The 26,235-nt window shown below is 48.8% G+C and overlaps 1 protein-coding gene across 1 annotated transcript in view; it reads left to right on the forward strand.

Moving 5' to 3' along the window:
- RTN4RL1 (reticulon 4 receptor like 1) overlaps positions 1–8,387 on the forward strand; it is a 29,663-nt gene extending 21,276 nt beyond the window's left edge. Inside the window, exon 2 of the mRNA XM_077188819.1 lies at positions 5,204–8,387. Within this exon, the coding sequence (XP_077044934.1) occupies positions 5,204–6,567 (1,364 nt within the window). The 3' untranslated portion in view covers positions 6,568–8,387. The remainder of the gene's footprint in view (positions 1–5,203) is intronic.
- The last annotated feature ends 17,848 nt before the right edge of the window (positions 8,388–26,235 follow it).

Here is a 26,235-nt window from a genome sequence, read left to right on the forward strand (position 1 = left end):
AAAAAAAAAAAAAAGAATAAGAGGAAATAAACCCTGCAGCTGCTAAGCAGGGTCTGACACTGCTTTGTCGAACCATCCCAGATCCTGAGTTTGGCTCTTGGCTCGTGCCCAGTTGCTTTTGCTACTCTGTCCTTGCCTTTCATCGTCCTTCACTTAGCTGATGAAATTGTGAGTGTTTGAGGCTGCTTTTTCTCCCTAAACAACAGTTTCTCTCCATGTGAACATCCAATTCTGAGGTCGTTCCCAAGTTTCAAAGTGTACTTTCCCCCCAGGGGCTGCAGTCATGTCTTTGTGCACCAGCTTGTTAGGGGTGGATTTTGAAAAATCCTTTGATAGATCCAGGGTGGGAACAGGAGAGGAAAATCTCTGTGTAGAGCTCAGTGAGGTGCTGGTGTTAGAGCAGGTGTGAGTTTGGCCTCAAAAGAGGGTGAGTGATGAGGAAGCTTCTCCCTTTTTGATAATCCCGCCTGTGAGCAGATGCTTTGTCCCCACTTGTAGCGCACTCTGGTTAAGTATTATTATTTATATTATGTAGTAGCTATACATAGTGTTTTATGGCAGCAAAGATACATAAATCAGCAACCAGAAGACGAGGGCTTTGCTCTAAAGAGCTTATAAATCTAACAGCTTGAGCAGCCCTGGTAATGGACACAGTAAGCAGGCAGTCAAGTTGCATGTAGACATGAGCTAAGATGGGTCTCCCAAAGCAGATGGTGGGTTTAGGAGAGATTTGGAAGAGAAGCAACCTGCTCCATCCTCGAGAGCGGATTCTCCTGCTGGAGAATTAGACAGGCTCTGACCCACATAAGCTTGTCCGGGTGGAGAGGTGAAAATATCAGAGAGAAGAGGGGGTGCTGGGGTTTGTGGCAGGGCTGCCTTTTGGGGTTGTCCTGCAGGTGTATCCCCCCCAGGGACAAACCCATCCTTGTCCTAAGTGATGTCTTGGCCTCGAGTCTGAGGCTCCTAATGAAAGTAAGTGGCATCATGTTCTAAAGAAACTGAGTCCCTGCCTGGCTCAGAGGTACAGTAAAGTGTTCTAAACCTTAAAAAGCAAGAAAACTGCTGGGGCAGGTACACCTGGCTCTCTGGAGCAAGTGGCACTGCAGAGTCAAGAGTCCCTGCCGTGGTGGCAGAGAAGTGCTGCAACCCTTCAAACCATCTGTCTTTGATCCTGGGTATCAAACCAGGGTTTTTTGTTGGGTTTTTTTTTTTTCAAATTTCTTCCTGTGCTGGCACCGGCCTGGGAGGAACCTGGTCTGGGCTGGAGAGAGATGTGCAGTGTCTGGCTGATCATGCTGGCTCCGGGTGTCTGCATTCTTCTGGCTGCCTTCAGCTTCTGCACAAATTGAGGCTTCACGCTAAATGCATTACACTGTATAACAATTAATCCCGTGCTACATATAGAAAGTCCTTACTCATCAATAATGCATGTGGGAGGAGTGATTTTCACTCTCAGTAATAAGGCTAAGACAATGGAAACAAGCAGGTAATGGAGAACATTTATAAAGATGTTAATCTAATAATGAGTCTAATGCTGTTAAAAGTAAGACTGCAAACTGGACGCATCCAAAGATAAATTATTTCAAGCATTCATTAACTGATGCCTAATTAATGCCCAATTAGAGGGATGTTACATGGGAAATGGTTTGGACAGTCAGACGAATTCATTCCAATCACTGAAACCTCAGTCAGAAGCAGGAGGCAGCAGAAGGACTCGGCGAGCAGAGGCCGGGGTGACACAGCACGTCAGTGGGAGAAAGGCAGGAGATAAACACCCCTTTGCTGGTTTTATCCATGTCAGCAGGGATTTGGTTTTACTCACTTCACCAGCAGGTTTCTGGAGGATTTTTCTGTGCTGCTTTTGAAGCTCTCCCTCCCTGGTGAGCTCTGACATGGGTTGGCGACCCTCCATGTGCCTCACAACCTTTACAAGGTGAAGTTGAAAGGGCTGAGTCAGGAATAACAAGTTAGACAGGGTCAAACTGTCAGGAGAGCTGGGCTGGGGGCCTCTCAGGGGGCTCCCATGGTGTTTTCCAGTCTGGGAAGCCCAGTGAGACCCAAGTGCTCCTGGCTGTCATGCCTCAGTGGGATTTGGCTGCTGGATAGCCCAGAGCTGGTGTTGCCAGCCTCAGGAGCTTCATGGCTCCATAACCTCTTTGCTTTTTGGGGATCTCATTCCCAGATCTAAACTGGGACCAGTCCCAGAGCATGCCAGGAGCAGCTTCTCACAGCACTAAGCAGTCAGCAGGTTTTACAGGCTTGGAAGGAAGGCCTCCTTGATGAGACCACAGGCCTTGTGTGCATCCACTGGGGAGTCCAGACCTTCATGGAATCCAGATTGCTTTGGTTTGGAAGAGACCTCGAAGAACGTCTAGGGCAGGGACACCTTTCACTAGGACCAAGTTGCTCCAGGCCCCAACCAGCCTGGCCTTGGACACCTCCAGGGATGGGGCAACCATAGTTTTTCTGGGCAGCCTGTGCCAGGGCCTCACCACCCTGGCAAGGAAAATTCCTTCATTATACCTAATGTAAACCTACTCTCTATCCAAATCCCGTTCACCCTTTTTTCCTAAGTATCCATCCTTCTGTTTCCCCGTTCTCCTCACTCCCAAGTTGCAGTAGGGAGAAAGACATCCCTGTCTTTTCTTCCCACCATCCCATTCTTGGGAAGCTGAGAACCAGTAACAACCCCAGCCTATCCTCACCACCATCCCTGGCTGCAGGAATCCCATCTCTCTCTCTCCACAGGAGCTCCAGCCATTAACTCAGAGCTGCCTGTTAATTAAAGAGATGAACTCAGTTCCCTCTGACCTTTACCTCCGGAGTTATCCCCGCAGGCAGCGAGCTGTTAAACACTGCGTTCCCTTTCTGCAGGAACCTCTACCTTGGCCATGCTCCAGGGAGGCCTGGGCTGCCTTGGTCCATCACCATGCATTGCTAACAGCCTCCTGTCATCACCATCCCTACACGTGAAATCCTGTATGCTCCCAGATCCCTGCCCAGCTCCACCTCCCGTCAGTAATCCCGTTAGCCTGGCAACTGTTGTGTCACGGAAGAGCGCATAAAACTGTTGTTTGGAAGCAATATGTAATCTTCCAACATGCTGCGTGTAGCTGGGAGATGGTTTATTGATTCAGACCCTTGTGATTTGGTATTTGCAATAACAGACTCTGCATGTGGGAGATCGTCACAGCACTTGTGCCTGGCAGGGTTTTACTAATAAACATCAGACCTACGGAAGGCACCGTGCTCCGGTGTCACCGAGGTACGACGGGGGACGCGGAGCCGTCCCACCTTGGTGGAGCACATCCTCGAGTTGAAAAGCCCAGCAGAACATATCTGCAAACACTGCTTTATCTCTCCCATCGGAGGATAATCACAATATCCTCAGGACACCGCTGTTTCCCAGGCTGTGAGCGGCAGCCAGGGCTCCCGTTTTGGCAGGGAGCTCTGGGTAGTCAGCACGACGCTCCCACCAGCGCAGCCCCTCTCTCATCGTGCAGAGGCACGACAGCAAAGCCAAAATGCTACGGCAGTGACTTGGAGAATGTTCCTTTTCCTACACAGCCGTAGGAGTTGTCGCGAATTCAGCGTTCCCGACTCACCAGCCCTTTTTGGCAGTGGCGCAGGGATGAGACATCCCTCCTGGTAGCCCGTGCTTCGTTTCTGAAGGGCAGTGCCTGGAAGTCATCCCCCTCATTCCCATTCCCAGGCAAGGCTCCATCCCATGCTTTGGGCAGCGATGCTATTTTTTTCCCTATTAACCGCCCAGTCAGCGATGACTGGCTCTTACTGGTGATTTATGGAGAGTCTGAATAACCCAGTTTATCTAAAATATGTGGCAACTTTGCCTTGAAAGGATGGGTTTAGACGGACAGGTCACCTGCTGTTAACGGCAATAGATCTCCATACCAGGGAAAAGGCAACAGCAACCACGCAGTTATATTTCAAACACAATTAATAAGAAAACAGTGAGGTTTTTGTGCCTCCAACTCGTATTAGGCTGTAGGCACTGAAAAGAGGGACTGTAAAAGCCCAAGGGGTCCCGGCTCTTGGACTAGCTGGTGATAACGACGTGAAGTAATTAGAGATGAACTCCACTTCCACTCTCGTTTTTCAGATTAGTACAAGCTGGGTAGGACTCGTGGGCAGGATGGCACTGGCAGCTGTGCGCTGCTCCGCTGTTACTCCTTTTCCCTGCAAAGTCCAGAGGCAGAATTCATTAGACATGAGCAAATTTTGCGTGTAAGAGGAAAAAGCCAAATCTAGGAGGAAAATCTGAATGAGAAATGACAAGTCTGGTGCAATGAGTCTGAAAAGCCACTCGGCGCAGAAGGAATAGCCTGAAAGCAAGCCTGGTGCGAGGAGTGGGAGCGAGACGGGAGCGGGGCGGCAAAACCTGAGCTCTGAGGAGCTGAGCAGAGGGAGGGGACGGTTCTGCCTCGTTCTCTGCTTCTCTGCTGCGAGAAAGCCCCAGTCACAGGCACATTCTGTAGCATTAGAGGATGCAATATGCTTTGCCACAGGACATCCATTTAAAAATATGTCTGAGCATCCCACTTCCAAACGGAGTTTTCGGCTCAGCCTTTTCCACCAACTGCTGACAACATATTTCCCTGTAAATCACTCGGGTTTCGGGGTGGATGGTGGTGTCTAACAACTGTAGTGAAAGGAGACGGTGGGGATGGGTCTGTGCATTTGGGGGGAGTGGGATGCACTGCACACGTGTAATTTTAGGTGGTTTGCTGAGAATTGCTGAATCTCTGCAGCTTTTCCTCTCCGATATGTGCAGGCGATTTAACAGATGCATTTCAAGAGGAGTGGGGACACCTGCGAGGGTTTGAATTCCCCCTGTTTGCTCTCACACCGCGGCATTTCCTTGCCTGCAGGCAAAGGGGCTCTGCTGCCTGCTCTGCCAGCGTGAATTCTCACCGAGAAAGTTTCTCCTGCCTGTTCCGGGCTGGGAACACAACCAGGCGCCTGTTGCAGGCAGGGAGAGGAGGCAGGGAGTACTCCATACATCACGTTTTAACTGCCGTGGGTGATGAGCCTACTCATCACAGCCGCGTGGGTAATTCATGAGCAGAGAGGAGGGCTGAGCTAATTGGGGGCGTTTTTCACCCGGAATAGTCTCCACAGCAGCGATGGGTGGGCGGGAGGTGCCCGGTTCCCGCTGACGCCGCTCTCCCCTCTCTCCGCACAGGGGGGTTTGCGGAGCTGCTGCTGGTGCTGCTGGGGCTGAAGGTGCCCGGCGCCCTGGGCTGCCCCACCGACTGCGTGTGCTACCCCTCCCCGATGACTGTCAGCTGCCAGGCTCACAACTTCGTCACCATCCCCGAGGGCATCCCCGAGGACAGCGAGAGGATCTTCCTCCAGAACAACCAGATCACCTTGCTGCTGCGGGGCCACTTCAGCCCTTCCATGGTCACCCTCTGGATCTACTCCAACAACATCACCTTCATCGACCCCAACACCTTCGACGGGTTCATCAACCTGGAAGAGCTGGACCTGGGGGACAACCGCTACCTAAGGGCTTTAGCTGCAGACACTTTCCAAGGGCTGGTGAAACTCCACGCCTTGTATCTGTACAAGTGTGGGCTGAGCTCTCTCCCCAGCGGGATTTTCGGTGGCCTCCACAACCTGCAATACCTTTACCTGCAAGACAACCACATTGAGTTCCTTCAGGATGATATTTTTGTTGACTTGGTTAACCTCAGCCATCTTTTTCTCCATGGAAACAAGCTCTGGAGCCTCCATCAGAACACGTTCAGGGGACTAATAAACCTGGATCGGCTGCTCATCCATCAAAATCAGCTGCAGTGGATTCATAGGCGGGCTTTTCATGACCTCCGAAGATTGACCACCCTTTTCCTCTTCAATAACAGCCTCTCGGAGCTGCAGGGGGACTGCCTGGCCCACCTGGGAGCCCTGGAGTTTCTCAGGCTGAATGGGAACCCGTGGAGCTGCGACTGCAAAGCCCGTTCCCTCTGGGAATGGCTGCACAGGTTCCGAGGCTCCAGCTCCAGCGTCATCTGCGAGTCCCCCGAGCAGATGCACGGCAAGGACCTCAAGGTGCTAAGAGCAGAAGACTTTAGGAACTGTTCAGGGTCCGAGTCGCTCCACCAGATGAAAACACACACCTTCTCTACAGCGGACAGAGGAGCCTCCAAATCCCACCACCCTCACCACTCCTCCAAGGAGAAGGGGAAGGAGCGAGGGGCTGAGAACAGTTTGCACAGCAACCAGCCCGCCGGCCCGCCGGGCTCCCGGCCGGGCTACCGCAAACCCGGCAAGAACTGCACCAGCCACAAAAGCCGCAACCGAACCTCCAAACCGGTGTCCTTGGGGCCGCGCAAAAACGGGCAGGAGTTCCCGGACTATGTGCCTGATTATCAGCACAAATACAGCTTCGGGGCCATGCCCACGCTGTCCCCCAAGCGCAAGGGTAAGTGCACCCGGCGGACGCCCATCCGCCCGCCCAGCGGGGTCCAGCAGGCGGCCGGCTGCCCGGGGCTCAGGGCGTCGCTCCTGGTTTTCCTGGTGGTGTTGGCGGCCGTCATCCGCTGAGCCCCCCCAGCCCCGGCCGCGGATGGAGCGGAGCTTGTACTGCCACCAATCTACAAAGGACCAGAGTTTCTTTTCTTCTTGTTTTTTTGTACGTGGCTCAGCGTTGGCCTGGCGAAGGGAAGAACGTTGTCTCGGCTTCCTGTGAGGGTTGTCTCCGTGCCCGGCCGGACTGTGCCGAGCGCAGCGGGAGCAGATTAAAAGGCATTATCACACCTTGTCACAAACAGCCTAACCGAGCACCTACAACAATAACAACAAAAAAGCCAACCTTACAAAAAGCAGATAACAGGGGTGGTAACCAATTCGTCGGTGACAGCACCCAGACAAATGGACTGTATCCATGCTCTTGTGAAATCCCGTTCGTTTGAGAGCGCTCCGAACGATCCCTCCAATTACTGAAAGGAACATAATTGCTGTAAAGACCATCACCGATTAAGCCTACACTGTTTCTCTCTGAAAGTGAGTGCAAGGACACTGATGCCGATGTAACAAGGACATTTGGTTCTCCCACGTTTTAGCCCTTTTGGCTCCAAACCCAGAGGCCAAAGTTGGCTGGGAATCTCTTAGAAGACAATCTCAAACCCCTGAATATCTCAGGCATTACAGCAGAACAGGGCTTGCCTGCTGGGCTTGGAGTAGCCAACAACCAAAGGAAAGACTGATTAGAGGTGGAATTAAACAAACAAAAAAAAAAAAAAAAAAAACAAAACAAAACAAAAAACCAAACCCCAACAAACCCAACACATAAAGAAATGAGGTACCTGCAGGAGGTGTGTTTTTTGTAACCATGTTCCCACATCTGAGAAAAACACCCCAACAATTGCACAGGCTCCCCCTCTTCCCCTCAATTATCCATATGTATGTCTTACAATGTTTATAAACTATATGGAAACTGTATCTTCAGAACTAAGGATTGTATTATTGAATTTATAGCAGACCAGTATATGATTTTTTTTTTTTTTTCCTTGAGAAAACAAACCGGCAGCAGTGCCTACAGATGCTGAAAGCCATCGGGCGGGCTCAGTACACGCGGGGGAACCACAACGGACCAATGTTCTCAGCAATTCAGAGCACTAAACTTTGGGAGGGGTTGGGGGGTGGTTGTGTGCGATGCAGCAAAGTCCATACCCAGAGAGCCAAAATTCACCCTTAGATCCTAATTTGTAACTGGCAGGGGGGAGAGAGAGAGAGAGAGATATTAATTAGCCCAAATAAATAGAGCCATAGGGCTCTGTCTCCGGAGAGCACTCGAGGCCCCGGGGAGGACAGGGGCTGGTTTTGGGGCTGGAGGCAGAGAGAGGCTTCCCAGCCGTGGCAGTGGCGTGAGGACCTTTATAGCTGGACTAAGGTTTTCACTGGGGCAGCAAGGAGCTGCTCCCAGGCTGCAGACAGACCTGACAGAGTCAGGAGGGGTTTTGTTTCTTAAAAGGAACAGATTCTGGAAGAGTCAGAGCAGGGGGAAGCTACAGCTTGTAGAGGACCAGCGAGAAGCGCGGTGCCCGAGGTTCCTGGTCCATGGCAGGAGAGAGAAATCCGTGGTCCAAGAGAGCTGTACAAAGGGGGTTGTGGGGAGGTGGAGGAGAGGGAGCAGGGCATCCTGTTCCCCTCTTCCTGGGTTAAACCATGTGCTGGAGGGATGTGTTTGCTGGTCGGGGGCATGGCAGAGCCGGCAGCTCCGCCGACGGCAGCCCGTGGGCTCGGGGAGGTGCTGCCCAGATTCTGCAGTTGGTGTGAATTCCCTGTCAGCGTGGATGTGTGAGACCAAACAGACACTGAAGTTAATGAAACAAGGGAAATAAAAGTGATCTTGGACAAGAAAAGGCTTCTGTTCTTTCCATAATCATATTTCAGTGGTGGTGTTTCGAGCCTGTGGCTCAGGTGGGGGGCTGGAAATGCTGAAAAAAACAGCTGCAGTTTTCCATCAGACACACAATTAGCTCCAGGAAGGATGGGCCAGCTGGGGAAATCTGCTCTCCCAACCACTTTGGGGAAGGGGAGAGGGTATTTACACAGTGGCAGATCCCTTGGAGGTATCTGGAAATGGAAAGGGAAACTCCCACTGAAAAGAGAAGCAGAAAACTCCCTGATGCATTGTGTTTACGAGCAGCTGGATGCTGAGAGTGGGAAGCTGGAGGGGCACGGCCTCCTCTGTCCATCTTGCAAGCAAGGAAAGCCAGAGGCTTGGATGCTTCTCTTTTAAACACCCTTCTTGGGGAATAGCAAAGAGTAATTCTGGGAGGAGGAAGGAAGAGGTTACTTCATCAAGCCCTCTGCCTTCCAGCTCCTACCCAAACTTTTCTGTCTACAGGGCTCTAAAGCTCCACTAAAGGGATGTCCAATGCAGCCAGAACAAATAATCCGTGGTCTGAAATAGCTCCCTCATGTCCTACTCTCTATAACCAATAGCAACTGAATGAGCCTGGCACTGTCCCTCAGAAGTGGAGCATGTTGTTATGTTGGTTATTTCGTTTCATACTCTGGAAATCAAAGCTCTCAGTGGGAGAATGAAGAAGAGAAGCACTTTATTAATTTTTTTTTAAGTCTGTGTGTAACTCCTGTAATATAGGAGTGAAATGTCAGCACAAGAGATGCTAATGTTTTATAAATGATTTGGGTGCAGCAGGCACGGTGGATAGTCTTTGAGATGAATTATATTAGAACAGACTACGCCTGGCTCAAAACCATAATTGTATTTTTAGTATCTTTTCCTTTAACATGTAGGAAAAATAAAGGCAACTCCACGGTGTATTACAAGCCTTGTCAGTCAAGTGCTCTAACTCCTAGTGATAAAGGCAACTGTTTAAAAACCAGAAGGGAGACATGATGCACTGCTAAATAGGAGATGTCTCTTGACATGGCGTTGTGGTTTAACCTGGCAGGCAGCTGAACACCACAGGGCCATGCTGGAATGGGGGAGAGGATTGGGAAAAATACAAGTGACATTCATGGCTTGTGATAAGGCTGGTTTAATAGGACAGAAATGAGAGAAATAATAATAGCAACAATAGAATTGGAATATGCAAACCAAGTGATGCACAACACTGTTGTTCACCACCTGCTGATGCCCAGCCAGTCCCTCAGCAGAGGCTCTCAGTTTATTCACTGACCATGATTCCATTTGGTTTAGGATATCCCTTTGGCCAGCTGGGATCAGCTGTCCCTTCCCAGTTTATTGTGCCCTGCAGCATCTTCAGAGGAGCAGAAAAGTCCTTGACTCAGGGCAAACACTGCTGAGTAACAACAAAATCCATGTGTTATCAACATTATTCTCATCCCAAACCCAAACCACAGCTCCTAGAAAGAAAATCAACCAACCCAGCCCAAACCAGGACACACAGGTTCCTGATATTCCTCCTGTCTCCTCCTCAGCTGCCATCCCTCCCCATTCCCATCCTTCTTCCACGACCACAGCTCTTTGAGGATAAACTAAATTTTTATGGCATGCTCTGACACTCGGGCTCGATAATGAACTTCCCAGCTGCGTGGTTCAGCTCACCACGGCCCTGGGTTCACACTCGTGTGTCTTTTCCCCAGCTCCTTCCTACAGCATGTCTTCATGCATTTTGAATGCTGCTCTGAGGCCTGGCAGAAATCCCCTCTCCTCTGCTGCAGCTCTCCAGTGGAGCAGACTCAGGTATAACCCTGACTGCCAGAGATTGTCTGACTCAGATAAGTTGGAGAAACTTGGGATCTCATTAGAGTTGCTCCCAGGTGCCCAAGGTGTCTGGGAGGGGTAAAGAGCTGATCCCCAAAGTGTTGGGAACCCCCTTGGAGGTGATGCTGGGCTGGAAGGATGGGCTGAGGCCAATGGGATGAGGGATAAGGCCACGAGGCAGGTGCTGCACTTGGTCACAACAACCCCACACAACCCCTACAGGCCTGGGGCAGCGTCTGGAGAGGTGGGAAAGGAGCTGGAGGTGCTGGCCAGCACTGGCTGAACATGAGCCCAGGTGGGCAAGAAGAGCAAGGGCAGCTGGCTTGGGGTCCCCATCCCTGGGGGGATTTAACAGACCTGTGGATGTGGCACTTGGGCAAGTGATTTACTGGTGGCCTCGGCCGTGCTGGGTTAACTGTTGGACTTCACCACCACAGGGGTCTTTTCCAGCCTAAATTATTCCATGATTCTATAAATTCTGAACCTTTCCATGCTCCTGTCACAAGTTCATCCTTTGGATGTGCCCTGATCCCCTCTCGGGGTGGGGACAGACAGGCCCTGTTGCCTGGGCAGACACTGCCAGTAGCTCCCCACAGCTCAGCTGTGATCTCCACACAGTCCCCCTGGGAAAAACATCACCTGAGCCTTTATTTGCTCATCAATTTGCCTTTCCTTGAGTGTTCTCCAGTCTGCGCTGCTCTGGAAGATGAGATCAGTCCCTATCTCTGTGGCTGCCTTCCCCTTCCTCCCATCAGTGAGCTTTAACACTCTGACTTTGGGCTGCTCATGCAAATCCTTTCCATTAAAAAAAATAAACACCAGAGAACCCAGAGGAGACCCCAGACTGTGCCTCTGGGAACTCACTCCCAGCGGCAGAATCCCGTTTCCTGAGTCGGAGCCAATTTTCTCTCCTTTGTAGCACTTTTCCACAGTTTCATCCCATAATTGCTAATATGGAGCTTTTCGTACATGCTTTGAAATCAGAAACCACGCAACACTGCATCTCTTTTATCCTCCCAGGCAGGATGAAAAACCAAACACCTCTTGGATACTGAGAATAAATTTTTAGTTTATCAGCCTAAACCAACACCACGAGACCACAGCTTCTCCTGTATTCCCCATCACTTCCCAGACCACGCTTGTGCACCCCCTGCACCAATTCCAAACTATTTCCTTTGTCTCAGAAAGTTGCTTTCTGACATGCTCCCCTTCAGAGGGACAGAGCGGAACAAAAAGCACCGCTTCACATTCCTTGCAGCTAAATAACACTTTTTTTTTTTGCAGCCCTTCAAGTTTATCCTTCCTTAAATCCCCTGCCTGTGTATTCTTTCCCTGCCTTAGCTTCAACCACTCCCCCAGGAACACTTCCCAAGAGCCCATTTCCCATTACCAAGATTATTTCCCTTTTTATCATTATCTCCTTGAGGTCCTGCTGGTGGGCACGAGCCCCCTGTGCCCCCAGCCCCCTCTTACCACATCCAGCAGCCCCTGAGCTCATCCCTGCTTTGGAGAAACGTGAGATACTGACACCAGTGCTGGTGGGAGCAGCGATTCCAGGGATGCTGTTGTATTCCTGACTGCGTTGGAGTTTGTGGGTTACAGATGGAAGCAAAAGCAGCTCTGAAAGCAGGACACAGGTGCTCACACTCTGCAGTGTGTGTTTTTGGGGAAGGTGCCACGCTGACGAGCCACAAACATCTCTGCCCACAAAAAAGCAGCCCCAGGAGCAGCACCCCTCCAGGGTGCCCATCCATCTCTGTCCTCCCCTTTCCCAGAGAAGCAGCCTTCAGCAGGGAGAGGGATGTGTCAGCTCAGTGGCCACCTCTCTGGTCCCCACTCAAAGGCAGCGATTTGGTGACCAGCACAAGTCCCTCGTTACCCAGCTCCCTGCTGGAAATAGCTGCTCAGTAAATCCAATTTTTCTCCCACCCTGTGAACACGGGTGAAATCCTCCCCACGCCCAGCCACTCTGCAGATGCAGCTTTATCTCTCTGCAGGCTCATCCCCACCCTCATCCGCACAGCCCAAGCCCTTTCTGGAGCTGCCCCTCCATCCTCTTCCTCCTTTGTGAAAACAGAATCAAAATAACTGTTTAACAAATCAGCCATTACCTTCTCTCATGTCACCAATTCCCCGCTATCATTCCGTAATTGGCCAATTTTCTCTTTTACCTTCTCTCTGCTCTGAATACGTCTCGGGGAGCTCTGATTGTGTGTTAAAATATCCTCCCTAATTCACTGCTCAATATCTCTTTCTGCTCTTCTAATTGCCCTTTTAACTTCCTTCTAATTTTTTTATAAATCTCCTAATCCTCCTCCTGCACAGGTTGTTTACATGCACCGGAGAATGTATATGTATTAGCAGATGTTCCTGGGTAAATAATGCACAAAAGAATATTACTGCTTCACGCAAGCTGCAATTACTGCTTCCCTCAGAATAAGCCCTGTTTAACCCTCCTATTTAGGGCACACGCCCCTGCTCTTGCTGCACATCTCCAGGCTATTTCACTCCTGCTGCAGAACATTAACACCACCAGCTCCACCACGGCTCCCTCGCTTTCTTCTGGGGGGAAAAAGAAAAGAACCCGGAAAAAAAGAGAGAAAGAATCTAAGGATAAAGGGAATAATGATATAGTTATGCTCCGAAATTTTTTTTTCTTTTTTGGGGAGCACAGCTGAAAGAAACTAAACAAAATAGCCACGTGAGTCAGACACAGCAAGCAATACCCCAAGTAATAAAAAAATTGGATAGTCTTGGTGCTTTTGATTTCTGGAGAGCTTCCTGCACTCCCAGCTCAGGGCTGTGACAGCCCCGGTGCTGCAGACAGGCACAGGGTCAGGCAGGCGTTGTTTGCCATCTGCTTTGTAAAACACTTCCTAACATTACTCAACATTTCCTTCCTCTTCTCCATTTCTCCTCTCCATTTGTTTGTGGTCTCCCTTTTGCCAACACGCTGCAGCACCCGCCAGATGCTCTGGATCCCGTGTTTTCCACCCTAAAGGGGGGTGCTAAAGCATGGGTTTAAAGTTACGGGTCTTGTTTGGATGAAAAGAGTCGAGTTCTCCTCTCTGGGGATGCAGGCAGAAATCAGTGTTTTGCAACCCAACCCTTGATACTGTTGAGGGACAAAAGGCATTGCTGGAAGCTTCAGGAGATGGGGGTTATTTTGTGCTTACAGAGTCTCAAAATCCAAGTACCAAATCGTGATTTGCAATTATGTCCTGGCCAACAGAACATCTCTGGTGTCTTACACCTCCATCCTGCCAAAACTACATCCTGCTACACCCTGTGAGGCTCCAGCACCCACACTGAGCACCTCACCTGCCCAAACCTGCCCGGGGGACAGGAGATTTAAACAAATGGAGCTGGAGGAAACCCAAAATCTGATGGAAACAGTGAAAATTCTCCTGCTTTTCAGGGCCTGCTCTGCCATACACAGTGAAAAGCAAAACACTTCTATTAAAATACAGAATTGTTCATATGACAGGCTGAGGATTGCTGAGGCTGTTATGGAATAATGAAATTCTTGGCTATTTGCTGACTTGCCCAGGATGATTTCCATTTCTCCCCCACATCCACACTCTTTGTTCCCCAGAGAAGCAGATCCAGCTCCCAGCAAGGGTTGCCACCATCCCCAGGGATGGATTTTGTTTGCCTCAATCTGAGCTGCACCAGGCGATCCCTGTCCACCTGGGCAGGTACCACAGCACCCTCAGGACAGGACTTGTCTGCACCTTCCCCATCTCTCAGATGAGATTTAACACCTCCACTTTGAGCCTACCAGCATGACTTGGTTATTCCTTTTTTTCCTACAGACCTTGCGAAACTTCTCTCAGGCCTGATTTCTCAATAGTGCATACAAATTGCTCTCCTTGGGAAAGGTTTTCATCATGATTCCCCCAGTCAATCCTTCTACAGCTAAAATATCCTGTAATCAAAGGTGTTGGCTCCTCACACATCTTCTCTGAGGAAGCGTCTCTGCGTGTTCTGGCTCATGAAGGGCCTTGCATGCCCTCGTGTCCTCAGAAAAAGCCCTCCTGGAAGCCCTCCTGGGAATCACAGGCTATCTGTGTGATTTTCAACTCATTCCTTAACCTCCCTCTGAAATATAAAAATGTAAGAGATAATAATTTAAGAGAAAAAGCAGCGACTATTTTGGCACCAGAGGATCCTGGGGAGGACCAAATGTGCAGAATCTGCTGGCGCACAGCGTTGGCTGCACACAGGGTCCTGTTCCACAGCTCTGTGTGCCCTGCTCCCAGAGAAATCTTGTCCCTTACCACTTTTTCAGGGATCCCTGATAGGAGGAGTCCCTGGGACACTTGTTCCTCTCCAGCTCCTAAAGGCACAGCTCGAGGAAGCAGCCCAGTAAAGGAGAGCAGAGCACAAAGCAGCGAAACCTCACCCTCACTTCTCCACTCTTCCCTGCATCTACTTAGCACGTAGAAAGCAAAAGGAAACAAGAGAACACACACATATGGAGCCCCTGTTAAACCTGAACTAAATATACCGCGGGATGTTAGCAGCCTGCCTCAGCTCCCTGGCACTCCAGCTGGCACGGCAGCGCCCCGGCCACCGGCTGCCTCGGGGAGCTGGAAGGGTTTTCTCTGGAGCAAAGATGGGAAACCTCCAAAATCCCCCCTCCACATGTGCTGCTGACACAGCACTGCCCTGAAGTGTTGGTGCCAGCATCCGGAGTGCAGAGAGGCACAGAGCAGCCCTGCCTGACTGCATCTCCTCCTGTGAGGCTCCATCTCCTCGTGTGGATCCCCTGCCTGCAGGCAGGCGAGGAGCAGAGCTGGGACCAGCCAAGGACATCTGCATGAGGGAGCTGCACAGCACAGCTGATCCCCAAGCCATCAGCTGAGGGGATCTCTGGGAAGGAAGATGGGAATTATCGAGATTAGGGCAGGGAGAGAGAAGGGAAGGGCTCGGGAGAGGCAGGAGCAGCAGGAAGGAGGGCAGACGTGCTGGCTGGAGTGGGTGTGTGCAGCCCTGCCAGGGGAAAGGTGGACATATTTGCCTTGAGAGCTGAGAAATTATTAGAGCCAATTATGTGAACAGAGTATGTGAAAAGTAATCCCAGCTGCAGGGAGCTGGGGGCGGGGTGGGGGGGGGAAAGGAAAATCATGATGTGATTCAAGGGGGCCCAGGAGAAAAAGCACAAGAGCAGAGATGACCTGGTTTGCAGATGGATCCATTTCTATTTCTGCTCAGATGCTGAAGCTGAGCCTCACCCAGAGCTCTCAGCTCTCCCATGGCTTGCGTGACTCCTTCCCTGCCTGGTGCAAGTGTCAGGCACATGCATGTACCACGGGGCATCTGGGAATCATATTTGCCTTAAGAGTCTGCACAAATGTGAGGGCAAACAAGAATTCACTGTTAACGCGAGCTCTTCCTCTTCCAGCAGAACAATGTTTTTTAGTCCAATACAACACTCTGTTCCCAGGTGTCAATATTTGGGACATAGGCTGCTCACTTTATTTCTATTTTCTGTCTTTTTACAGCTTTGGTAATAAAAGCTAATTCATTGTGCACATTCTGGTAATTCTGAGTCGTGCACTAAATACAGCATTTCTCAAGCAGATTTTTTCCCTTTTCCCCCACTTTGTAACTTCCCCCAAGTAACACTGTACACAGAGAAACCAACACCAGGGAAAGAAAACAAAAAGCAGCTCCTACATCAAGGCAGATCCCAGCTCCTCAGCCTTCCAGCACATCTCAACCCAGAACTAGAGCAAAAGGGCAGATTATTTAAAGCCATTGCATGTAGGCCAATTTTCACTGCAGTTCCTTTTGGCTCTGATTTTCAGGCCCCAGTGGAGTGGTGAAGTCATGAATAAATGCAAGTAAACTGAGCTTATCCACTCTTATTTTGAGCAGTGGAGTTTACTCACCTCATGCTGCTTCAGATGGAACACCAAAGGGTAAGTTTAAAGGGAAAAAAAAAAAATCCAGGGGGGAGCGGGGGATAATCTACTGCTGCCCTCACCCACTGGCTCAGCGAGTCCAGCACGGAGCAAAGGCAGGGCTGGGAAGCTGCAGACCCACAGAGATTCCTGCTCTGGATATTGAGCACACACACAGTCATCCCCTGGTGCTCTGGAAGGGCTGGAGTTGGTCCCTGCTGTGTGATGGGCAGGGGGAAGCTCCCCGTGCCCCTGCCAAGCAGGAAATCATCCCTGCCTCAGCCACCGCACACAGAAAGCTCCAGGAGGAGGAGACACCCTCAGCTGATGTTCTCCATCAGAAAGGCAGTGTCTGGAGGAGGAGGGCTGGATTTTGACTGGAAACATGACAGCCTCCCAAACTGAAAATAATTAGGGCAAATATTTGGGGGTTGAAGAGAGTATCGCCAGTCTTGGAGCACATCACCTGCCCAGTGGTGTCTGGTGGGACCAACAATCAAATGCTGCTCACCTGGATGCTCCCCAGGGACAGGGCAAGCTGGAGACACTCTCAGAGCTGGCCAACAACAGCACTGCAAAGGTTGTGTAATGAATTAAATACACTAAACACCTCATTCTGCTCCTTGGAGCCAGGACACACTTGCCCACTCCCCTGGTTTGTACAGAACTTCCCCTGAGCTCTGCCTAGGAGTGGCAGAGCCTGAGTCTGCCATAGACAGGATCTGAAATCGCCAGAGATAAATCCATTACGGTTATCACATTAAATTCAAATTTAAAAAAAAAGGAAGGAGAAACACCCTGCAATTTTATCTCCCTGCAAGCATCCCTTCCACTCAGCTCTGACCATAGCAGAGAGATGGCCACACTTGTTTCCTTGTGGTCTGAACAGCAGAGAAAGCCAGCTTCTTCAAAGTTAAAAGAAAATAGTAATAATGGAGTCCCCACATTCCTGCTGTGTTTATAAAGAGATGTTTTCTTCCTGAGCTCTACAGCATGGCGGGCTTAATCTGAAATTTCTTTTTAATCATAGCGGGAGTCCCAATTAACGTGTCGGGTAATCGTTCAAGTAGAACTGGAGGTTCATGGCTGCAGCAAGGCAAGGAGAGGCTCAGCATCAGAGCATGGGCAGGGACCAGGAGCACAGCCAGCTGCCTCACCCCCTCCCCAATTTGGCAGCTCCCCCCAAATTTAGGACACAAATGGGTCCCTGAGCTCCCCAGACATCGGGAATGCAGCAGCTCCATGGAAAAGCTTGTCACAGACATGTTTTATGGAAAATCCTCTCCTTAGGATTTTTTTCTCCTGAGAAGCTGAGAGGCCTCAGGAACAAAATGTAAACAATGGTTATCTGCTGCTGTGGAATGCAACAGGTGGGGCTGGGATTGGCCTCATGTGGTTGTTTCTAATTAATGGCCAATCACAGCCCAGCTGTCTGGACTGTCTCAGTCAGTCACAAGCCTTTGTTATTCATTCCTTTTCTATTCTTAGCCAGCCTTCTGATGAAATCCTTTCTTCTATTCTTTTAGTATAGTTTTAATATAATATATATCATAAAATACTAAATCAAGCCTTCTGAAACATGGAGCCAACATCCTCGTCTCTTCCCTCATCCTCAGACCCCTGCGAACACCATCACAAAGAACCTCGCGGTGGGAACAGCAGCCCTGCTCTGCTCTCACAGGCACCTTCCCGAAGGAAAAGCACCCATCACACTCACTCCCGCCTCAATCTGCAGGCGTGTAATCCAACACATGTGCTTCCAGCGCAGGCAGGGAGGGGGACCTGCCTCTGACCTACTTTCTTTTGTTGCTGGAAGTGCTGATCTCGATGCAGAATTCCGCGGGCAGGCAGGAGCTGTCATTAGGCTCTGGCTTCACCTCTGCCTTGCACCGCTCCTTACATCACCGCAGCCGCCCATTCCAGCCTGGCTGATCCCGAATTTTCACCGGTGCCGGCGCCAGGACGCTCTGACCTCGTCCTGCCTGCGAGCACAGAAAATGTTCTGTGAGCACAGAAAATGCCCTACGAGCACAGAAAATTGCTGCCTGTCACACAGCAGATTTTGGCCAGGCAAGGGGGGTTACCTGCAGCCTCACAGCACACCCAGACCACAGCAGCACACACAACGCCTCACTCTATATTTTGGGTTTTTTTATATTTTTCATTCACAAGGAAGCTGGGTCTGAGTTAGGCACCGTGCTGACCTGGAAAGCAAAGCTCTTAAAATTCAAATGTGTACACCCAGGGCACAGAAAATGCTCTGTGAACACAGAAAATGCTCTGTGAACACAGAAATTGCCGCCTGTCACGCAGTGGATTTTGGCCAAGCAAGGGGGTTACCTGCAGCCTGGGATGAGCCCTGTGCTTACCCAGAGGAGCACGCTGCAGGCAGCACACCCAGACCACAGCAGCACACACAACGCCTTACTCTGTATTTTTTTTTATTATTATTATTATTTTTCATTCACAAAGAAGCTGGGTCTGAGTTAGGCACCGTGCTGACCTGGAAAGCAAAGCTCTTAAAATCCAAATGTGTACACCCAGGGCGGATCTCATCAGGAGGTATTATGGAAAACATGGCCATGCAGGCTCTTAAAACAAGCTCTTAAACACACAGGCTTCCATCTCGAAGTGTAAAAAATCTGGTGTGAGTGTGACCCTCCTCCAGCTCTCCTCTGGCGCCTCAATATCTCCTTTTAGGATGTTGAGCCACAGCCCTGAGGTTTGGGAGTTCCAGGCTCACTGCAGTCACTGGGGCTTGTGTAAATTGGTCTTCAGAGAAAGCCAACTCCGCTGCCTTATGCAAAACCAGTCTTTAGAAACCTCCTAAAGAGCTTCCCCAGGATCTGCCTTGCCTGTGCTCCAGGTACCCGGGTGTTACACAGCGCCTTGATGTTGCAGATCTGGAGATAAAAGGCTGTTGTGTTAAACCCGCATCCTTCAGACCTTGCAAGGCAGTTACTAGAAACGAGCCTTCCCTTCTGCAATGGCTTAAGAACAGACCATTTTAATTGATTAGTTTGCCCATTATGGGTAAGCAGAAGAACAGCCTTGCAATTGAACCTCAGTCCTTGAAATGCAGAGAGACATCAGCCTGCAGTGCATTTGCAAACCTCAGAGGCTAATTTCTACCCTTTCTGCTGTTCCACTCCCTCAGTCTGGGATTTACCTAAGCACACAGGATGCATCTCTACACCAGGCAGGGGGGGAATTGCTTTGCATTGACGTTCAGTCAACAGATTCTAACGATAAAACAATTTCAAATCCGCACTTTGATTAAAATCAGAGCCATGGAAAAATCATGCTAAGGTTCATCTAATGAATTTTACTTTCCAAGACTTTAGCAGAAGCCTGCCAGGGACTAAATCCAAGGGGGTAAAGCTATATTTGACAGTCTGATAGTTGTCTTCACCCCAACTCCTCATGCAGATTTAGCAGTATAAATAAATCTGGCGTGGCCACCAAGAAAATAATCCCATCTATTTAGCAGCAACAGTCTACTGGGGAGAGGATAAGAGGCATTTGAAGACAAAAACAACAATCTCAAACTGTATACATATGAAATTAAAGGATGTGGGTAATTAATTCTTTGATAAGATAAAATCTGCACTAAGTTAGGGCCATGAGTCAGAGAAATGAGAGATAGAAAATATGTTCATCACTCAGTCCACCTCTTTACCAACACATGTTTTCTAGCATTTGTCCAGTGTAGGCTTTGTTTTGTTTTTTTCAAGTCAATGAATCAACTTTCTTGATATTCAGCCCAACGCCAAACAGGAGCTACTGGCATTTGCCGAGGATGAATAAATAACCAGTAACAGCACAGTCTCGTGAGATGGTCCAGGAAAATCCCGGGCGAGGTTTCCCCAGGACATGGCTGGCTCGATCACACTCCCCTGTGCTTTCTAAAAGAGCAGAGGTACCTACATATGCACAGATCTCTGTTGTTTCACCAACCACCGCCAACGAGCGCCGCCCAGCCCGCACCTCTCAGCGCTGCGTTTTTGCCTGCTGCTCCCATCTCCCCGAAATACCAAGCGACTTGTTTGGAGAAAGCTCGTTTCTCCCGGCACCCTTACCTCACTCTTAGCAACCTTCTATTTAAAGTCACAATCTGTTGCAGCAAGCCAGCTTAGGAGTGTATAAACAAGCTGTTATGACCCCGCTGCAGGAAGGGGAGGAAATGGCCTATGCTTTAAAGTCAGCTGCCTTCAATAATTAGAAGCAAGTAGACAAACATGAAAGCAATGACACTTCAATGTTCTGTTATTTAAAGGGTACAGCCGCCGCTCAGTCCCTGTTACCACCCAGGTATGCAGCCCTGCTGCAATTAGTCAAGCAAAGAAGAGTGTCACCTACCACAGGAGGGGGTCACAAACTCCTTCCCCGTCCCTGTTACTGGGAGAAGTGCGTGGGGTTTTTTATTTTAATCAGTCTTTTTTTCTCTTAGCATGCAATGGCAGCTGCTTCTCACATCAGAAACCCTGAAAGGTTTTTATTAGTCCTAATGCTCCACAGAAGAATTAAGAGGTAACAGCGCATATGTTCTGCTGTGCCCCGAAGAGTGGGAAAGGGAGGAAAATTAGCTCTTCTGCAGCAGCACAGCCCAGGGTGTAGGACTTGCTTATTACCAGAATCAGCTGCTGATGGAGTGAACGCATCCATGCACGGAGCATTCCCTCTGCAAAGGAGCAGGGTCTGCATTCCTGGCCTGGGAGGGGCAAGGCAAAGGTCCCAGAGAGCAGCAGGGAGGTTTCTTGGAGCTGTCAGCAGAGGAGAGAGTCTCCTTGCGAAAGGCAACGCGGGATTTTGCTTTATTCCATCTCCCAAATGGAAAGTGGGGGAAAAAGGCAAAATCAGCACTAAGATCACACCTGGGAAGCTCACAGTGCTGCGTGGTTTAAACCTGAGCGGGGCTCATATCTCCCATTAGGCTGTCTTGACATTACACTCACAAATAACCCTCAAGTGCTTTTAGTGTAAAAGCCTGAAACTTGTTTGCTGAGGGACTCATTCGCATCAGCATCCTGAGCAGGGAGCCGACTTCTTCAAAGCAGCTTTCTTTAGGGAAACACAATGCCAAGGAGAGCAGGCACTCAGCTCTTCCAGGAGAGATTAAAGAGGAAAATTAGAGAAGCTGCAGCTTATGCCCATACCAATAAGAGCAGGCGTTTACCACCACTTAAATAATTAAAAAGATTTTTCACCAGTGACCAGGTTGTCACCGACTCATCTCACTGCCACCCATGGATGCAGGCAGCAGAGTGACAGCAGGGCTCTGCTCTGAGGGATTCTGCCACCCCAGAAATCCCAGCACAGTGAACTGCAGGGACGAGAAGAGGAAAGACAGAGAGGAGGAAAAACCCCGTTTTTCCCAGGAAGCTCTGCTGTGATTTCCTTTGGAATAGGAGCTGAGGTTTGCTTAGAACAATTTTTAGCCAGACCATGTAATACTGAACTACATTAAAATGCTGAGACTTTGGGAGCAATTATCCCAAAAAACAGCATGCCAGGCAGAGCAGTGCAATTAGGCTGCATGTTAAGAGGCAGGATCCAGGCATTAGCACCCAAACCAGCACGCACGGGACACGATCCACATTTAGTGTATTTACAACACATGACCTAATAGTAAAAGCAATAATTAGCTACTATTAATACCAGTGGATGAAAATAGAGGGGAAGGGAAGCTGCATAACAGAAATTATTTATACAGAGGTGGCACCGCCAGCCGGGAGTAAAGATGGCAATGGTTCATAGGATGCTCATAGCCCCAGGAAGGGACAGGATGGCCCAGGGATGAGGGACATCCCTGAGAGCCTTTGGAAGAGCCTTTGGAAAGCTCTGTGGCTGTGCCATGGGTGTTCCTGAGAGCCTTTGGAAGAGCCTTTGGAAAGCTCTGTGGCTGTGCCATGGGTGTTCCAGCTTGCAGGGAGGATGGGCTCTCCAGGCTGAAGGAGGTGGATTTGAATCCCACCTCCCTCACCTCGCTCACAGCAGCCACGGAATCTGTCCCAGAATCTGCACATGGGATTGATTAACGCACAACCTGTGGAGGGTGGGCCAGGAGGATGACACCCCCTCTCTTTTTACTTATCCAAAACATTCCCAGGCAGTCAGGCAAGGCAACAACTGCGGCGATGCAAAGCAACACCACGACTGTCTCCTAGAGAAGGAAACGGGACTTGGCTCAAAGCTTTTGTTAGGGAGAAGAGGGCCTTTCATAATACAGCCCTTTGTTCTGCTGGAGGAATTCAAATGCTATAAATTCATCCCCCTGGTAAATGCAGCAGTTATCAGGCATTTTACCACAGGATTCCTGGTCTCCTAGTGAAGTTAAATGCAGCGCCATTACAGCAGCACTTTAAGGTGTAAATATTACATTCCCGGTTCTTTAGGAGATGTTCATTTAGTGAAATAAAATCCTGCTAGTAAAACACCTGATCAAACCCTTCAGCTGAACTGGCCCAGTAATTGCTCTAGGACTGGAGGGAGTCCAATGACTGGTTGCAATTTATGACCACTTTAGGAAAAAAATCTACCTTGAAGCATCCGCTAAGGACTGAGTTGTAGATGAGATCATGGAGTACATTTACATCGCAGCTTTCTGTAACGTTAAGTGGCCACTAATTCGTGCTGAATTCCTTTGTAATTCTGATGGAATCACATCTGACAATCACATAAACAGCAAAAAATTCCTCAGGAATAATGTTACTACAACAAGGAGTAAAAGGCAAAGGAATGATTCATCTTTCATGGTGAGACATGCCCTTTTCTATCATCTCTACTCACCCAAAATAATTTGCCCAGCCCAAATTTCACAGCCAGGGCTGACAGACACCAAGTTGTAAAGGGGTCACTCTCCTGAGCCACAAAACTCAGCCACAGTTACAGTTTGAGGGAAATACAGTTAAAATCTGAAGCTGTGAGAATGCTTAAAGACAATTAAACAACAAGATGAGCTGCCTGAGGGAGGCGGCAGGAAAACCTTGATGAAGATTTTGCTGCAGGCAGGGGGCTGCATTAAATGACCATAATCTCCGCTGCTATTAAAAATCCAGGGGTCTGTAGTAGGAACTGGACAGAGAGAGGAGATGCAAAACACAACCACTTTAACCCTTTCCATTCAGCAGAGAGAATCAGGGTTAGGAAAGGGTGGAACAAAAAAAAAAAACCAGAATGCAGGAAAAAGCAGCAGAGTCATAAATGTATTGGAAGACTAAGATCCAGCTGGAGAGCTGTAAAATGGCAGAGCAGAGTCAGAATCCTGTCAAAGACATGGAGGGGAGGGATAATCACAGATTTTAAGGAGTTTGGTGTTTTCTCCTTCCTGCAGTGAGGGTAAATCCTCTCCATATTCTGGAACCAGGGAGGGAAGGAGGGTTTAGGCTCTCTGCACCCCCCAGCTCCAGAAAGCGAGCGCTGGTTCTGCCCTGGAAGAAAAGTGGTTTCATCACCTTCAGTCCTGCTCCAAAAGGGCTGTGTCAGAAAAGCCACAATCCTTTGGCACTTGAAGAACACTGGAATCAAAGCACCAGCTCAACTCCTGCCCCCGCATCCTCCCTAGGAGAGAAAACATCTGGGAAAGCCATCAGGACATCTCCTCCCCTTGCTCCATGGACCTGAGAAACCTGGAGATGATCCAAAAAAAAAGCTGTATTTTGACTGTCTCAATTAACCAAATAGCTAAAAACTTTGTTATTTGCCTGGCACCAGTAGAAGCAGGGTCCATATGCTGAACTAGAACAAGAACTTGCTCGAGGAATTGCTGCCTGCACCGTGAGATGCCAGAAGCCAGATGGGGGATTTAAAACAGCACAAGGCTGGCTCAATGGGCAGGGGCTGCTCCAGCACAGTGTGTTCCTGGAAGAAAGCAACAACCACCAAATTTAGGGGAAAGGGTTAAAAATAAAAGTGAGCAACTTTCTTATCATGCACTCCTTGCCTTCCACTGAATTTACATCAGAATCAAACATCAGATGATGCTCCAGGCCGCCTGAAAATTGTTTTTACACTTTCAGCATGCCCATGGCTAAAGCCTAGACAGTACATGTTCATGTGAGGTGATTATTTAATGAATTTTAAGGGTGCAGATAGATTAGGAGGAGCTGATGCTCCAGAACAAAAACTTTGGGACCAGCTCCACAAAACAGCAGCAGCATCCCTGGAAAGGTGACTGGCTGATGCCTGAACTCTTCTGGAGAGCAAATACATTCCTCATCTCTGATGGAAGTTACAGGGCCTGGGTGTGATGTGAGGCAGAGGGAGGCACAACATGAAGTTACAGCTTTAGCTTCCCATTGGGTGCAATAATTACAGGTAGGGAGTAACAGCAGCATCTCTCCATAAGGCTGTTAATAAAGTTCACCTTCACTAGCTAAACCCATTCCTCTTTCCTAAAGACTGGAAGAGATTTTATAGCAGATTCATCACCTCCACCCTTTAATTCTATTTTTGGAGTCTATTGAACTTTTGCATATGTTGAAATGAAAAGAGTCTATATTAACACAACCACTTTTTTGTTACTGTAATGAGAGCCTTGAAACCACCACAAAGAGAAACATGCCTTTTAGCAGCTGAAACAAATTATTACAGCAACTGAGTCTTAAAAGGAATTTCAAGTAAAAATATAGTATTGCATGAAGTTGTTATGGCAACTGATGTTGTAGAGTAACTGCAATGGGGCAACTTTTTCTCCTTCATCCTGCTCAGCAAAGTCTGGGAAAAACTTTATGATAAAATTGTGCCTTAATTAGTCAAATAAGTCATAAATATAGCTTATCCCAAAATCCTTAACATTCCAGCCTCATGCAGTCTGTGTGCAGTTACTCTACTAATGAGAAAATATATCTACTAAAGCCCCACTTACCATTAAAAATCCTATCCAATATTTTTCTAATACAATTTATCAATTTAAACACATTGCACAATGTAATATTCTGCAGCATTCCATTAAAATGATAAATAGCTATGGAAAAAACAAGGGATTAAACATACTGTAATGCAATCTAACAGTATTTAAACATAAATAAAAAAACTTAAATATGGATGGGAAATGTACCGTATTTGCGAGCAAAAAGAGCCCAAATCACTCCCTGGGTTGAAGTATTAATAGGCCAGAGGAAGCAGAGCAATGAGAAATGACAGTCAACTTCAGAGGATATAAAATGTCCATTAGGCTTTGTTATAAGATTACATCAAAGCAGTTCATATGTTTTAATCTGGGGAAAGAGAAAGCAGCTACTTGGGGTCTGTGCCTGGGGGCTGCCTCTGTGTACTGAACCAGACAGTTTGCATAATGAACAATTTTTATTCAATCAGGATTTCAGCACAGATAGTTCCCACTCAATGGGCTTTAGCTCAAATGGGGTTGGATATTGATGCTATTCTTCAAGCTCCACCTGCTGGCCCCGGAAGAAGTGCTGGTGGCTCTCTGAAGGGCCACTCTGTGGAGGGACATCGAGTTATTGGGAGGAAAACCCAAGCCCAGGCTCTGTGCTTCTTGCCTTTCTCAGTTTCAAACAAAAAACAAAAACCAACCAAAAAAAAAAATTAAAAAAAAAACCCCAAACCATAATCCTCCCAAAAAATAAATCTAACAAAAAAAAAAATCCTCCAGATTTTAGAGCCTTCCTTGGGCTGCACCAATAATTTGGCTGATTTGCTCAGGCAGATGTTGAGCTGCAGACGAGCTCCTGCAGCAGAGGTGCACGAGCTGCCAAAAGCTGCCTGGTCGAACCCACCTGATCACCAAGGGAGTTGCCTTGTGCTCAGAGTGCAGCCAAAAGGGCAGAGCAGCCAGGGAAACCATTCCATTTAGCGTGTGCCTCCTGCACAATAATTACTTATTTAAATTTTACTCTGCTGCTCGAGCCATTAGGAAAAATGCACCATAAACAAAGGTGATTTTATGCAGACAATAGCTGAGCCAGTCATTTTTTAAAAGACAGGCACACCATGACTTATCTGCCAGGATGAGCAGCTCTTATGAGATAGCTGGAACAAGGTTTATAGCCTAAACCCTATTTCCAAGGGTTATTCCAGTGGCTGCACTGCTGGATCACCTTCAGCTTTAGCAGCAGCATGGAGCTCACTTACCCCACAAAT

This window comes from Agelaius phoeniceus, chromosome 20 (genome assembly GCF_051311805.1).
Source record: "Agelaius phoeniceus isolate bAgePho1 chromosome 20, bAgePho1.hap1, whole genome shotgun sequence".
NCBI classification, from domain to species: Eukaryota; Metazoa; Chordata; class Aves; order Passeriformes; family Icteridae; genus Agelaius; species Agelaius phoeniceus.